The 18002-nt window shown below is 36.4% G+C and overlaps 1 protein-coding gene across 1 annotated transcript in view; it reads left to right on the top strand.

Moving 5' to 3' along the window:
• LOC150090289 (6-phosphofructo-2-kinase/fructose-2,6-bisphosphatase-like) overlaps positions 1-18002 on the top strand; it is a 260154-nt gene that overhangs the window by 147118 nt on the left and 95034 nt on the right. Inside the window, exons 11-12 of the mRNA XM_090369065.1 lie at positions 116-157; positions 11708-11795. Of these exons, the coding sequence (XP_090225191.1) occupies positions 116-157; positions 11708-11795 (130 nt within the window). The remainder of the gene's footprint in view (positions 1-115; positions 158-11707; positions 11796-18002) is intronic.

The raw sequence follows: 18002 nt of genomic DNA on the forward strand, positions 1-18002 counted from the left end.
ATAATTTTAGAACTGTCTTTCAATTTTGGTGTATCTAAATGTATATTTTAACTTTATAGTATAGTGATTATACATTTTATATTTGTTAAAGAAATAAGTATTACTTTCTTTTCAGTCCTATGAAGACCTTGTAGCAAGACTGGAACCAGTTATTATGGTAACTATTTTTGTATATTATTGAAAAACCTCTTTTCTTATTATTTTATTTTTTTTTTTTTCATTAAATCAGTACCATTCCATGAGGAATACATTGAACTTTGGCTGTGTAGCTCAGTTTTTGTTTATTTTTATTTTTAATTTCCAGTGACCCATTATTATTAATTTGAAACATTTGTATTCAGATTGAATACAAATGTTTTAAACTGAAATATTGCTCCATTCAAAATTGCATTCAATTTTAAGTTCCAGTGGTAGCTGAAATTCTTTTCTTTTTATTGTAGTTAAATAAACTTTTTTCTCCAGTAAGTACCAGTTTTTTAGAGTTTTTATTAAGTGTTGCTCTTATTAGATTCTACAACAAATTTTAGAGTTTTTATTAAGTGTTGCTCTTATTAGATTTGATAATTGGAATATCCAGTGCCATAAACCCCTGAAAGCATATCAGGCTTTGCTTTGATCTCTCATAGTAGGTTCCATGAAGCCCATGACCCACTTGGATGTTTTGGACAATTATGTACTGTCCATGGCAGTAGTACTGTCTGTGGCAGTACTACAGAAATGGGCCCTATCAATATCAGCACAATAATGCATCATGCAGCAAGGATCATATAGAACTGGTCTTTGGTAAACAATATCAAAAAGTTAGTCTGGCTGGCTCACAGCCTGGATCTCAACTTCACTGAATACCTGTGGATTGAATTGGAGTGCTTGATTATTCTGGGGTCAAAATGCCCTTCTTCCAGCCACCTGTGACAGCCACTTTGCATGAGGAATGAAAGCAAATTCTGGTATTATCTTTGAAAGTTGTTAAGAAGTTTGTCCAGGAGGGTTAAGGCTGTTGTAGAGGCATGGCATACTGTTTATTAGATTTTTGAATTAAAATCTCTCTTTGCATCTACCTTTGTATGTCTGAATATTTTTGGTCATAATGTATAAATTGAATGCTAATTCCTATATATATAAAATTTTAAATTGTTCAAATAATACATCTAGATCATTCTGCAAAATTTTTTTTAACCATATTCACATTCTTTTCTGAACTGTTTACCAGATAAGACTTTATTATAGTAAATTCAGTGGTGTACAATACTTCATTCCTGCCATTCACAGGAAATACATTTTGGCATTTACCTTGCATAGAGTGAATGCCAAAATGCATTTTTTATATTTATAGATTATGATTGTCATTCTGACATACTACAAAAAGAGAGCAACAGACATCCACTGTGATAAAAGCATTGGTGATAGAAAAACTCCACTTTGCTTTTGAACACTCCATGTCCAAATACTTACTAGGGATGGGGAAGACACCAAAATCAAATTATACCCTGTGTATATTAGAAAAAAGGACAAGTTTAGCAACAACTTGTGATAAGTAGTGGGGACATCTTTAATTCTGCAGCAGATGCACTATTGCACTCGGCTCACCATTGCCCCTCTTTACCCTTAAGCTTAAATATTAAAATGCTACCACAATTAATTATGCCAGTGTGAATATTAATATGTGCTTTTTGTGATCTTAAATTTCACTGCATCATTGATTATTTTTTAACTGTCAAAATATAGCCATAAAAAAATCCATAAAGAATCCATTGTTATACATGCTTTCTTGAAGAGTTCTGGTTTTGTTTTCTCTCGCTCTGCAACACTATGCACTGGAAGTGAGGCAGTTGAGAAGTAATTCTTTTTTTCAACAACAAGACTACTGTTACTACAATGTTATTTGTTTTTGTTAAGTATAGTGTCAGAAAAAATTAAAATTATTCACAGTTTCTTGGTTTTTATTCTAAAAGTACTGAGCATTACATGTAGTGCAATAGGGTACCTGCTCATGTGGCTTTTTGAATGTACTTGCTAAAGGGTTATTTTTATAAAGATATTTATGCATTTCTGCTGTGTTCAAGTATGGAGACTGACCACATCTAAAACAAGACATCGAGCTTCTTGAAAGGGTCTAGAGATGGGCAGCTTGAATTATGAGATCGGCAGAAGGACGACCGTATGAGGAAAGACTCTGATTATGTGGGCTACAGAGTTTGGCAACCACGCACCTCAGAGGTGACCTGATTGAGGTTTATAAGGCTCTGAGAAGGATTAGTAAAATGAACGAAGATGGAATTCTCACTGTTATAAACAATTCCAGAACTAGGGGTCATAAATTCAAATTTCAGGGCTTTGGATTTAGATTAGATTGTAGGAAGTTTTCTTTTAGCTAGTGAGTCATTGATAGCTGGAACAAGTTGCCTTTTCAGGTAGTTGCTTTCTTGGCATCGAAGTCTTCTAAAAGTACTTATTGAGATAATTCCTCCCATTCACTTGTTAACTGATTTATAATGTAGAACATATTGAGCCTTGCTGCTCTTATATTTATTAATTTAATACTTTGGATTCCTTTTTCACTCATATCTTAAGCTTCTCTCCCTCTCTTTACACATTACTTTTTGACATTGGAAATTATGAGAGATTTTTTTGCATTTCATGGTACAAAACTAAGAAAGCAACCAATCTGTCACCTTTAAATTCTGTCATACATTTCATGCTATACTATCCTGTGATCATGACTGTCATCGAAAATGTCAGCTTCAGGATAGTATCTTAATTTTATCATATTTGTATTCATTTTTATTATTGATGCTAATATCTTCTTTCACTCATAAGTATTGGTTGGTGGTTTAATGTACTTTTGGGTTCAGTTTGGAGCTCTTAGGCCCTGGGTGTCAAGCATATTAGAGGTCAAGCATTCAAAGTGCGATTTATATAGTGATCTTTCTCAGTGATAAAAGTTCATTTTAAGTTATATCGTTTTCTATTAGCAGCTCATTTATAAACCAGTTCTACACTTGGAAAGTCGCAAGTAAGAACAGAGAAAGGAAATTCATCTTTCTTTTTTTATTACATATATTACTTTTTTTACTAGCCAACTAAGTTATCTAACTGTTTGGCCTAATGGTACTGCTCCTGCCTCCCTGTGGTGGGGCTGGAAACCTGGGAGGGAAAGTTAGCCACCCAGAACAAACAGGAGCTAACCATGGACTGTGATGATATTTCTGCGCTTGAGCAGCGTAGGCAATTATCCAGTACTGTCATCAATGCTGACCATGAAATTACATATGATGCAACAAAGTATAAAAGACTGCATAAAGACACAGAACAACAGGAATGCCCATCATTCCTTATCTTACATTCTCTCTCTCTCAAACAAATCTATGAGCACTCTCTTACCATTTCTTATACAGAAATGCTTAGAAATGTGGCAGGTTCACCCAAAATGGTGAGAAGACTGAGATCTGGAGACCTCTTGGTTGAAACAGTGAGTCATACATATTTTGAGACTGCTGAAACTGACAACATTTGGAGGACTATCTGTTCAAGTTACCCCCACATGCAACATTAAATACTTTCCAGTAGTAGTAGTAGTAGTAGTGGCATGTGATGCAAGAAAGCAACTGTATGAGCTTATGCAGCATCAGCCAAAAAAAAAAATTACAAACTTCTTCTAAAAAATTTCCTCTAAATGTTTGTCCAGTTCCTCCTTAAATTTATTTAACCTATCAACTTCCACAACGACAGATGGAAGATTGTTCCACCAATTAACCACCCGCTGGCTAAAGGCAAATTTCCGCGCATCTATTATACATCAGTAATTGCAGATTAGGATCTGATAAACGTAACAGAAGCTGAACTGGTCCAGGAATTCAAACATCAAAAAGTGATGCAAGCCAAACGCATCACAATTGGGAAAGATGGAGATCTTATTCCCACCCACAACATCATCCTGACATTCGGAACATCTGTCTTACCATCTAGTGTAAAAGCCAGCTATCTGAACTGCCGAGTACAACCCTTTATTCCGAATCCTATAAGATGGCAAATGGGTGTCACATTAATTCATGTGACACCCATTTAGGCCTGAATCTTGAACAGTATTTCTTAGTTGGTATGAAAATCCTAGTAGTCTCCAAAATTAATTCCCTGAAGGCTTCCCATTTATCATTGGTAACATCATCAGTTGATCCCACTGTACAGAATTTAAAAACTGTCTGAGACCCCCTGTAGTCACCTTTATGAAAGCGATAGCCCTGGCGCCTCCGTAGCCAGGTGGGAAGGAGCAGCAGTGCGCAGCACACGCTTCTTGATTAGACCGGGGTTCTAGCCCGTTACCACCAAATACGGAGGATGCGGAAAGGTCAAGGAATGACCACCGCATATCCCGGAGCAATTGGGCTTTGTTTCTAATGCTCCTAAAAACCAACCAAACAAACAACAAACAGCAATAGCCCTTCCCTTCAACCTTGATGGTAGTTACATCTTTAAGTAATTCCCACATTAGCATTGTGATCACTGTCACCCAGTGGTTCCTTTATCTGCAAATTCTTAATGCATGAATAATCACTGCTGATAATCAGATCAAGAGTATTACTCCCTCTGGTTGCCTTTCGAACATGTTGCTGTAGAAAACGGTCATCCAATAAATCTAAAAAAGTCTTGTTAGTGTTTGATTGACCAACCCACAAGTTCTACTGAATATCTGGAAAGTTAAAATCCCCTATTATAAGACATTCTGATTTACTGGCCCACACTATTTCTCTACACAACTTCTCATTATACTCATCAGATTCATTAGGCCTATAACACACTCCTACTCTCATTTTCCCTTTCCCAGTGCTTATGTCACAACAAACAGACTCAACATTGCACTGTCCACCCATGTCAACTGGATGCACTCCTTAGATTTTGTTTCTTAACTAATGGCATAACCCCCCCCCCCTCTCTTCCTGTCCTGTCTATCCTTTCTGTGCACATTGTACTCTCCAAATTCCAATTCTGCACTGCTTATATCTGTGTGACCCATGTCTCTGATATTCCAACAATATCTGCCTTTGATGTCTTGACTGTCCAGCACTTCAAGCTCATAAAATTTATTAACTATACTCCTAGCATTGGTGTATATGTAAGTATACATACACCTGTTTCTAATCTTAAGTTACCCTAACACAGCCCATGTATTTATTTGTTCCACTATGGTTTCCATCAGATTGATACAAAGGTTGGCAGGGTTGTTAATGACAGTAATGGCAGTGTGCTACTGCAACAGGATCTAGATAATTTGGACAGATGGGCTAAGAAGTGGCAACTGAAGTTTAACCTTGACAAATGCAAAGTGCTGCATATGGGTAGAAGTAACCCCAGAGAAATGTACCAACTGTGTGGTACTACACTTAAGGTGGTAGAAAATGAAAAAGACCTGGGAGTAATTGTGCAGTCAGATATGAAGTTTTCTGAGCAATGCAGACAGGCTGCCAGGGCAGGTCATGGGGTTTTATCAATGATATATGGGAATTTTGTTAGCAGGGAGAACGAGGTGATTGTCCCTCTGTATAAGGCAATGGTTAGGCCATGCCTTGAGTACTGCATACAGGTCTGGAGGCCTCATTTTAGGAAGGATGTAGATTTACTTGAGTGTGTACAGAGAAGGGTAACAAGATTGGTGAGGGGAATGAAGGGATCCTCTTACCAAGAGAGGCTTAAGTTCTGCAAATTGCAGTGGCTGGAGACTAGGCACCTGCGCGGTGATCTGATTGAGGTATATAAGGCCTTGAATGGGTTGAGCACGCTGAATTCTGATGGGATCCTTCCACTTGTTCAGATTACGAACCTAAGGGGGCATAAATTCAAATTAAGAAAGGACAGATGTAGAATAGATGTGTGGAAATTTGCCTTTAGCCAGCGGATGGTTAATTGCTGGAACAAACTTCCATCTGTCGTTGTGGAAGTTGATAGGTTGAATAAATTTAAGGAGGAACTGGACAGGCATTTGGAGGGAATGGTGTGATTTTTTTTTTTTTTGGCTGATGCTGCATAAGCTCATACACTTGCTTTCTTGCATCACATGCCACTACTACTACTACTACAATCTTGGAAATCTCCATTACCTTGCTTTCCATGGTGCTGCTCATTCTAATAGAAGCAGTGCAAGAGTCACTTTTGCCTCTGCCTTCAGCCACTGTTAATCTTTTAGTCTGTATATCCCCCAAACTAGCAGTTTGTTTGCCTTGACAGCATATGATCCATTGTTCCAGAAGATCCAAGTATAGCCAGGCCTCGCATAACACGAATTCGATTAATGTGTTTTTCAGTTGCCGCTATTTGAAAAAAATGTACCACATTTCACTTTACATGATGCAAATTTCCAGTTAATGCAATCTTTTTTTTTTCTTTCTTTCTTTTTTTTTTTTTATGGGATAGTTTAGAAAGATTTGAATCACACATTAAGCTTACCCCGCTTCGGTTGGGCAATAAACAAACCTTTGCCTGCTGTCCACCTCAGTGTTTTTCATCACCCATCAGAAGAAGATGTGTTACTTGTTTGTCTCCCACCAATAAAATCAATGCAGACTTGTATTTAAATATTCTAATTTTTAAATGAACCAGATGAAAATGTTACCATGAAGGAGATAACAGTAAAAATTATTAGATGAAATCTTTCGTATCGCAGAGAACCTCACACAAAAGGTTTGAGGTTCTCTGCGATATTTATTTTGCCAGGGCCAAGTGAAGATTGTTGTTGGCTATCGGAAATTGATTGATGGAAAGAGAAAGTCAACACTGTTCAAACGACTCTGTTCAAATATTTCCGTAAGAAATTGTTTCTTCATTGTGTATTTTATGTCAGAGTTTTCCAAACTTTCTCAATTCACGGCACCCTTAGTGTGTCAGTAATTTTTTCACGGCACACCTAGACCAAAAGAAATACCTAACAGTTCCGTTTATTAAGGAGTTAGGTCCAAAGAACTTAATAAGAAATGTTGAAATTATGAACTACCTCGCGCTAGTAGTTCGCGCAGTGTCTGACAGATGTCGAGTATCGCTGTGTTTCCCTTAAAAATTTAAAATATTCCATGGCGCACAGTTTGGGAACCGCTGGTTTATGCAATAAACATTTAATTCAATAATTATTTTCATTATCCTTTACATGGTATATAGTTAAAAAGTTATTTAAAGTTATTTAAGTTATTTGATATATATGGATATTCCTGTCGGTCAAGGACCAATTATAATTTTCCCTATTGATTATTATATTCGATTAACGCGTTTCCATTTCGCATGATGCGCTCACGGGACGAATTAATCGCATTAATTGAGGCCAGCCTGTATTAGCCGGAAAGTCCCAACTGGACTTCAGACTTAGATGATCTTTACCCTACAATCAACCACTTACAATGCTTGAACTTCAAGAAGCCATATCTACCTGAAAAAACAGTGCTGTAGATTCCAACAGAATATATTACATAATGCTCCAACACAGATAAAAAAATCAGTCTCTCCACTGCTGACCTTTTTCAATCATATCTTCCTTGAATATTCTTTCCCCAGTTCCTGATATCGCTACTGTATAATAGCAATTCCCATACCAGCGAAAGATCATTCTATTCTTCTAAATTATATACCCATTTCTCTCACCAGTTGCTTAAGTAAAAACCCTGGAAAAATATTTCATCGTCGACTCACATGGTAAATTGACTCCAAAAATCTAATCTCTAATAATCAATTTGGGTTCAGAAAAAATCGATCAGCCCTGAGCCGTAAGATCCAGGGCTTATCGATTTAGTCGAAGAGACTGATAATTTCATCTTTATATTTTGTCTATAATGTTTTTTTAATTTTCAGCAAAATTAATACTTTTTGCTTATTTTTTAAATAATAGGTGTAAAATACACATCATCATCATCATCAGCCATTTTCAATCCACTGCAGGATGAAGGCCTCTCCAGCAACTTTCCAGTTCCTTCTGTTTTGAGCACTGGCCATCCATTTGCTACTCAAAAACTCATGAATTTCATCTATCCATCTCCGCCTTTGTCTTCCAGGTTTTCTTCTAGCTCCTCTTGGGTACCATTCTGTTATTTTCTTAGTCCATCTGTCATCATGTCTTCGAGCTATGTGTCCTGCCCAAGACCATTTTAGTTCTTTAGTTTTGATAAGAATGTCCTTTACTTGAGTTTGCTGCCTAATCCATGTGTTTCTCTTCTTATCTAACAGTCTGATTCCCAATATAATTCGTTCCATTCTTCGCTGTGTAGTTCTCAGCTTCTCTTCCATTCTTTTGGTGAGTGCCCAAGTTTCACTTCCATAAGTCATGGTGGGGAGTATACATTGATTCATTATTTTACGTTTCAGACAAACTGGGATATTGCTCTTCAGTATGTGACTATATTTCCTGAATGCTATCCATCCAAAATTTATTCTTCTCTTGACTTCCAGCCATTTATCATTATTACAGCTAATAACTTGTCCCAGATAAGTATATGACTCCACCTTTTCAATTACTGCTCCTTCAATCATTATTTCCCTTTCCGTGGCATACTTGTTCATCATTACTTTTGTTTTAGCCATATTCATCTTTAGTCCAAAATCCTTACTAACTGTGCATAACTGATTAAGATTTTCCTCTAATTCTTTGGGATTGTGGCTTATGACCACAATGTCATCTGCAAATCGTAAATGGTTTAGGTACTCTCCGTTCACATTGACTCCTTTCTGTGACCAGTCTAATCTTCTGAAAGCTTCCTCAAGGGCAGCAGTAAACAGCTTCGGAGATATTGTGTCTCCTTGTCGAACTCCTTTCTCGATTTTAAATTTGCTACTGTCTTTGTCTAGTCTAATAAAGGATGTAGCACTCTCATATATTTTCTTCAAAATCATAATATATGGAGTATCTATGCCTTGTCTTTCCAGTGCCCGAAACATTGCCTTATGCTGTATGGAGTCAAATGCCTTTTCATAATCCACAAATGCCAGGCATAATGGTGTTTTATATTCATTTGCTTTCTCCATTAGCTGTGATATTACGTGAAGGTGATCCATAGTTGAGAATCCTGTCCTAAAGCCAGCTTGCTCTTTCGGTTGATTCTCATCAAGTATTCTTTCTAATCTGTTAGTAATGACCCTTGTGAACAACTTGTAGATATGGGATAACAAGCTAATTGGTCTATAATTTCCATTTTCTGATTTATCTCCTTTCTTATGCAGCAAAACTATGATTGCATTATTCCACTGCTTAGGCATCACACCTTTTCTAATGCACTTTGTGAAGAGCCTTGCCAGTTTTTGTGTTATGTCTCTTCCTCCCAATTTTAACAACTCTACAGTAACTTCATCTTCCCCCGGGGCTTTCCGATTCTTCATTTTCTTCAATGCATGTTCTACCTCATCAGGAAGAATATCGGGTATGTCGTATGTGTTGCTACTTTGCAATCCATCTTCCCCACTGCTGGTATCATTCCCTCGCTCCTTGTATAATTCTCTATAGTAGTCTTCTGCTATTTGAATTATGCCTTCTCTGCTGTTTATAAGTACACCATCGCTATTCTTCAGTTTCAGTATCATTTGTCTTTCTGTATTACTGCTCATGGCTGCTGATTTAAATCCTTTGTTTTCCCTTAATGCTTGTTCTACTTTTCTTGTGTTAAATCTTCTTATGTCCTCTCTGAGTCTCTTTCTAATGGCTTTGCATAACTCAGTATACTCAATTTTCTCCTTGTTAATGTTTATCTTGCTCTTCATTTGTCTTCTTCAGTTCATCATGACAAGTGTTTCTTGACTAATTTTTTCTTCTTTGGATTTCTGTTTCCCTATAGGTTTCTTGGGCTTTATCACTTTCAGAAAGTTGTAATATTCCTCGTCGATATCTTGGTCCTGAGCAGTCTGCAGAAGCTCAAACTTGTTCTTAAGTTCCAGTACATACTGCTTTTTCTCCTCCTCTGTTATTTCAAAGACCTTTGTATTATTTACTCGAGTCAGTTTTTTCCTTTCCTTTCCTACATCTATATCAAGTGTACATCTTACCATTCTATGATCACTTCCAACATTTACCTTATTCAGGACGGTAACATCCTTCACAATATATCTTCTGTTAGTGAGGATGAAGTCGATTTCATTAGTTGTTAATCCATTTGGACTCTTCCATGTCCACTTCCTGTTCACCCTTTTCTTGAAAAAAGTGTTCATTAGTAAAATACACAGTATCTTTTAAATATATAATTTTTTTTCCATTAAAAACTAAAAAATTAGTCTCTTCACTGCTACAATAAATATTGCAATCCATTAAGAAAAGATGAAATATTCATATACTCCAAGCAGAATAAAAAAAAAAAAAAAGCAGCTTTTTTCATAAATTAAAAAGAAAGTTGTCATCGGTAAGGTGTTTGCCACAACTTTAAGGGCATTGTAGTCACAGTGGAATTGAGTACTAATAACTTTGATATAATTATTAGTTTCTAGAAAGGTTTGTGAGACAGTCCCACTTGAATGTCTTGTGTGTAAGTTGGAGAAATGTAGTATTGAATGCAGGTTGCTACAATGGATGAAGGGATAGTTAACTAGTAGAAGACAAAAGTCGCTATAAATGGACAATAATCTGAGTAAATCAGTATCAGTATTATGAGCGTGATTACTAATTTTCAAAAAGATATCGATGGTAGTTTTAGTTTCATATCAAAATTAATGGCAGCTCATGGTATAAGGAGATGGTGTTTGCAACTTTCATTTTGATTTTTCAAACTGTCTAGTTTCAGAAATAATTTTCTTTAATTGTTATTATAAGTAATATTTTTAAATTTAAAACTAAACTATATTCATAATTCTTCACTTTTCTTGTCATGCGAAGAAACTAGAAAATGTGACAGGTCTAACAAAGCATTCACTGAGCTAGTGAGTTGCAAACAATCTGCAACCCACATCAAGCTGTACTTTTATTGGCTTCTGTGACTGGGCTCCTGTGTATGTGTGGAAATAGCACTGAACATCTTCATGTTCACTTCTCTCGCTGACTGCAACCACGTCATAAGCTACCACAGATAGGAATCTGCTGGTGATATTAAGACAAGCAGGAATATCTTGTCCTCTATGTATTCTTAAGCTGGCAGGATTTCAACTGCTGCACATAAATGCTATGGCCTTTAATACTCAAAACAGAAAAATTTTTCTTAACCATGAGTTCCATAGAAAAACATTAATTTTTAACAAATGACATCACTGAAAGGCTGTCTTGTTAGAAAAGAAAATCTGGCAGCCCATGAGATGTTTCTTTAGTTTAATAGATATTCCAAGTGTAAATAATAATCAATCTCAAATGCATATGTAGCTGTCTCTCTCTTTATCTGAAAAAAAGAGAAAAAGATACCCATCTATTAGATCAGCATGTTGCAAGTATTTATTGTATGACAATTTTAATGAACTGAATACTATTCATTAAAAAGTTTTATTTCCATTACTTGGTAAATTTGTAACTTGTATTATACAAAGCATTCCTTGTTAACCAAATATTTAATTATCCAACCCTAGATAATTTTGGTCCAGTATGTAGTGGTGCCTCAGATACTCATGCTCTTGCAATAAATACATTGCAGATACTTTTGAGAAGTTATTAGTATTAAGCTGATGAGCATGTGCAGCTATGTATGCACACTCACACATATTTGAATTTATATTTGAATTGTTGGCAAAAGTTTGCACATATGCAACTTGTTTTAATTTAACAAAATTATAGGAACTTGAACGTCAAGAGAATGTACTAGTAGTTGCCCATCAGGCAGTCTTGAGGTGTCTTTTGGCCTATTTTTTGGATAAAAAAGCTGGTGAGTAAAGTGAATATATTTGTTTTTGTAATATACTTTTTTTTAATAATTGTTTCTTTCTTAATGTTTATAAGTACAATTCTTCAAGGGGAGTTAATGTAAGCTTTATTAATTTCTTTATACATACACACACAATAGAAAATCATTTTAGTGAAGGGTCAGTGAGACTTCACTAAAGTGATACTCAGTGAAATCTCAATGAGATTTCTAGAGAATTAGTTCTCTAGTTTTGATATGCATCACTGAAAGTTCTATAAAAATGTATCTTTAAAAAATGCGCTCCACGAAAGAAATCTTGGATGCTTAGTCTGAAAGCGAGTAATTTTTTATGTTAATTAGACGTGAGTTTTAGTATATACAGTATTTGTAGTATATCATTAAAATTTGCTGCTGGTGATTGCACTTAACGTTTTCAGCAGGGGTATAAAATTTCAGCTGATATTATTAGCCTCCTCAGTGCATTTAAAAATATTACTAACAATTCACAGCACACCTTTACATACATTTATTAGGTACACTAACTTGTACTTGTTCACAGTTGTACAATAACATAATAACAATTCACACCTCTTTATCCCTTGGAACAGCCCCAAGTTGTTAGGACTGGTCCACGTATGCTCACTTGCATTCTGCATTTGCCTCAGTTTGGTCAGTGGTAGATCCCTATTGTGGGCATCTCGTGTTACCTCATCCCACAGATGCTCAATTGAATCGAGATCCAGTGACTGAGCAGAACAGTGAAATATGCTAAAGCATCATGCCCTTGGAGTCATTGCTAAATATCCATGCCTTGTGACATAGTGCATTATCATGCTGGAAAAAGCTGTTTGTTACCAGATGGATAAACAGTGAGCATAAAAGGATGCACCTGGTTGTCAGCAATTTGAAATACTGTGGCATTCGGATATTGATCCACCAGTATGAGTGAACCTAACGTGTGCTTTAAAAATACTCTATGCTTCCACCACCACCAGCTTGCATTGTTGACACGATGAGTCCATTTATTTATGATGTTCCCACCATACTGTCTTCTTGCTGTCACCATGGAAACTAGGACCAGAATTCCACTCCTGAAATAATTAGTGCAGTGTTCCTGTGCCAACTGTATCCACAGCTGCTTGCTTTTAGTTGGCAGGAGTGGAACAACCCTGGGAGGTTATCTGCTGCTATATGCAACTCTGAGAGGGTCCAACAGATTCTGCATTCTGATATATCCCTTTGCTGTCATTTAGCTGTCATTTCATTTGCTGTCATTTGATTGATTGTGGCCCATATGTTCGATTGCACAATTCTTTTCAACTTCTGTTGGCCTCTCACATCAAGAACCTGTGTTCAGCCATGAGCCATTGGCTGGATCTTTTTTTGGTTGTAGAACCATTAGCTTTAGATAGTCTAAAATACTCTAGATACTATTATGTAAACTTTAGACACTGTTGTATGTGAATGATCTAGCAGAGCAGTATTGTCTGTGGTAGTTCTTCTGGTATGTTTAGCAACAACTATCATGATGCTCAAAGTAACTTATGTTTCACTGAATGTGTGGGCATGTGCATGCACACACAATTCCTTGATAACTGACCAACTACTTTGTAGCCTTGTATGTAAAGTTTGGGGCTTTAGAGGGGAAACAGGTATCCTGTGTGTTATCAGACACTCAGCCTAAAACACTGATGGATCCAATATCTCTCTATTACAGAAGATTTAGGAGAAATCCGGTTGGCCTGCCTCCCTAAAATCCACTCATGCACACCTTCTCGATGGTAAGCCCCGTTACGTCACTTATGTGGCAACGAACGTGTAGAGTGGTTTTCTTCAAGACGCCTGGTCAGCGTGAAGAGGAAAAGACCAAACCCTCCAGCAATGAGAGCACAACAATACAAATGGCCCTCAGTCCCCAGCAGCTTTTACTCTCCCTCTTATGGCAGCGAGAGGATCAGAGTGGAAGCAGAGGGTGCTAAGAATCTCTGGGTACGACCAGGCTGCCATGCACGGAAATTGAACTTGGCCTGTTATAACGTACGATCACTCATCGGTGAAGACAGGATATTAGAGCTGGAAAAGGAATTAGAAAATGTGAATTGGAATATCATCGGTTTGGCTGAAACAAGAAGAAGAAATGAATCACTTATAAGTTTATCAAGTGGAAATCTGCTGTACACCAATGGAAACAGTAAAAGGAGTGAAGGTGGAGTTGGGTTTCTGGTCCATAAAGATTTTAAAAACAACATTTTGGAATTCAAAAGTACATCACATCACCAAGGGTGTCAAGACTAATACTCAAGATTTCTAAGAGGTACAAGCTAAAGATTATAATGATTTATGCACCAACATCGAGCCATGATGATGAAGAGGTTGAAGAAATGTACACTGAAATTGAGATTCTTCTAGATGAGCAGAAAACCCACTACACTATTATTATGGGGGACTTCAATGCTAAGGTTGGAAAAAGGCAAAACAGTGCAGAAAGAGGAACTATAGGAAATTTTGGAATTGGTGAAAGAAATAAAAGAGGTGAAAGACTTGTGGAATTTGCAGAATCTCAAGGAATGTCAGTAATGAACACTTTTTTCAAGAAAAGGGTGAACAGAAAGTGGACATGGAAGAGTCCAAATGGATTAACAACTAATGAAATCGACTTCATCCTCACTAACAGAAGATATATTGTGAATGATGTTACCGTCCTGAATAAGGTAAATGTTGGAAGTGATCACAGAATGGTAAGATGTACACTTGATATAGATGTGGGAAAGGAAAGGAAAAAACTGACTCGAGTAAATAATACAAAGGTCTTTGAAATAACAGAGGAGGAGAAAAAGCAGTATGTACTGGAACTTAAGAACAAGTTTGAGCTTCTGCAGACTGCTCAGGACCAAGATATCGACGAGGAATATTACAACTTTCTGAAAGTGATAAAGCCCAAGAAACCTATAGGGAAACAGAAATCCAAAGAAGAAGAAAAAAAAAAAAAATAGTCAAGAAACACTTGTCATGACGAATCAAAGACGACAAATGAAGAGCAAGAAAAACACTGACAGGGAGAAAATTGAGTATACTGAGTTATGCAAAGCCATTAGAAAGAGACTCAGAGAGGGCATAAGAAGATTTAACACAAGAAAAGTAGAACAAGCATTAAGGGAAAACAAAGGATTTAAATCAGCAGCCATGAGCAGTAATACAGAAAGACAAATGATACTGAAACTGAAGAATAGCGATGGTGTACTTATAAACAGCAGAGAAGGCATAATTCAAATAGCAGAAGACTACTATAGAGAATTATACAAGGAGCGAGGGAATGATACCAGCAGTGGGGAAGATGGATTGCAAAGTAGCAACACATACGACATACCCGATATTCTTCCTGATGAGGTAGAACATGCATTGAAGAAAATGAAGAATCGGAAAGCCCCGGGGGAAGATGAAGTTACTGTAGAGTTGTTAAAATTGGGAGGAAGAGACATAACACAAAAACTGGCAAGGCTCTTCACAAAGTGCATTAGAAAAGGTGTGATGCCTAAGCAGTGGAATAATGCAATCATAGTTTTGCTGCATAAGAAAGGAGATAAATCAGAAAATGGAAATTATAGACCAATTAGCTTGTTATCCCATATCTACAAGTTGTTCACAAGGGTCATTACTAACAGATTAGAAAGAATACTTGATGAGAATCAACCGAAAGAGCAAGCTGGCTTTAGGACAGGATTCTCAACTATGGATCACCTTCACGTAATATCACAGCTAATGGAGAAAGCAAATGAATATAAAACACCATTATGCCTGGCATTTGTGGATTATGAAAAGGCATTTGACTCCATACAGCATAAGGCAATGTTTCGGGCACTGGAAAGACAAGGCATAGATACTCCATATATTATGATTTTGAAGAAAATATATGAGAGTGCTACATCCTTTATTAGACTAGACAAAGACAGTAGCAAATTTAAAATCGAGAAAGGAGTTCGACAAGGAGACACAATATCTCCGAAGCTGTTTACTGCTGCCCTTGAGGAAGCTTTCAGAAGATTAGACTGGTCACAGAAAGGAGTCAATGTGAACGGAGAGTACCTAAACCATTTACGATTTGCAGATGACATTGTGGTCATAAGCCACAATCCCAAAGAATTAGAGGAAAATCTTAATCAGTTATGCACAGTTAGTAAGGATTTTGGACTAAAGATGAATATGGCTAAAACAAAAGTAATGATGAACAAGTATGCCACGGAAAGGGAAATAATGATTGAAGGAGCAGTAATTGAAAAGGTGGAGTCATATACTTATCTGGGACAAGTTATTAGCTGTAATAATGATAAATGGCTGGAAGTCAAGAGAAGAATAAATTTTGGATGGATAGCATTCAGGAAATATAGTCACATACTGAAGAGCAGTATCCCAGTTTGTCTGAAACGTAAAATAATGAATCAATGTATACTCCCCACCATGACTTATGGAAGTGAAACTTGGGCACTCACCAAAAGAATGGAAGAGAAGCTAAGAACTACACAGCGAAGAATGGAACGAATTATATTGGGAATCAGACTGTTAGATAAGAAGAGAAACACATGGATTAGGCAGCAAACTCAAGTAAAGGACATTCTTATCAAAACTAAAGAACTAAAATGGTCTTGGGCAGGACACATAGCTCGAAGACATGATGACAGATGGACTAAGAAAATAACAGAATGGTACCCAAGAGGAGCTAGAAGAAAACCTGGAAGACAAAGGCGGAGATGGATAGATGAAATTCATGAGTTTTTGAGTAGTAAATGGGTGGCCAGTGCTCAAAACAGAAGGAACTGGAAAGTTGCTGGAGAGGCCTTCATCCTGCAGTGGATTGAAAATGGCTGATGATGATGATGATGTAAAGTTTAATGTTAAATAATCGTTAAACCTATTATTTTATTGTAGATCATATATCTGTAAATTTTGACTTGACCAAGCCAATTATTTTGAGTTTTCTGTTAGTTTTTTTTTTTTTTTAATTTATTTTTAACTTTAGGTGAGATTAAATTAATATATGGTAATGAATAGATTTTTTTTTGTTTTTTTTTGTCTACTTTATCAAAAAGTCAGTAACTACAATAATTATATATTTTAAAGACTGATGTAAGTACATTAAAATCTTTAATTCTTTTTTTTTTTATATTTTTTACATCTTTGAAGGTTGTTCTGGCATCTTTTTCTTCATCTTTTTCTGGTATCTTTTTCTTTATTTTATATTTGTTTTTTAAAATAAAATAAATAAATCAGTCAACTACTGAGTGCCCAGCACTCAGAATGAAGGGTCTGTAGTTATGAATGGTCATTAGTTTAGTATCTCAAATAGAGAGCTTTATGGTAACTGAAAAAAGTTTCTAGTATCCTGCTTTGGCCTAAAACTGAGATACTAACGAAAATGTTGTCTATTTGAGTCTTTCCAGTTGTTGTGAATGACAAGGGTGGGAGAAGCGACTACGACTTCTTCCTGGAGAAGCGATTAAAGTCTTGGGGGAGAAGCGACTGGTAGATGAGGGCCGTGCAAGACTCTGCATAGGTGTCTAATATATGTCTATGACATATATAATATGTCTCTCCACCGCAACTGCCTCAACACTGGCTCTCTGAGTACCTCCTCCTTGCCGGGACAACTCCAGCTTTGAAAATTGTTAAAAAATACTTCTTGTTGCAAAATTTATAAATCACCTTTATAGAATTATTAACTAACTATTTAGCAACCTTTTTATCACCAAAATGAGAGTTACTTAACACAAAGAAGCGTGCTATCAAAGTGCAATAAAAAATTGGTTTTTTAATTTTAACACAAAGTAAATGATAGATTTCAATCGGAATAATTTTCCTTTGATAAGCATCGAATAATGCATAACTAATGTGATTTTTAAATTTTTAGCACTATTAGCGACAGAAATAGAGGAGGGACACGAAAATCACTCACATTTTCCTGTCTGGCACCACCATTTTTAATTTAAAAAATATTTTAAAATTATACTTTAAACCTACTTGTTGAGGCTCTTTCCAATGGTATATAATAAGCTATAGGTTGTCGAAAACATTTTTGTACCCCCACATTTAACCACCCCCCATTTCTCAGACAAATTTTTGTCAACAATGATCAATATGGCGTTATGTTGGCCCACATGATGTACAAACCCATGCAAAATTTCAACTCAATAGATTGAGTGGTTCCAGAGATACAATGCTGTGACTTACGGACAG

Source organism: Mastigoproctus giganteus, chromosome 2, assembly GCF_048544385.1.
Source record: "Mastigoproctus giganteus isolate SK-2022 chromosome 2, ASM4854438v1, whole genome shotgun sequence".
Lineage (NCBI taxonomy): Eukaryota > Metazoa > Arthropoda > Arachnida > Uropygi > Thelyphonidae > Mastigoproctus > Mastigoproctus giganteus.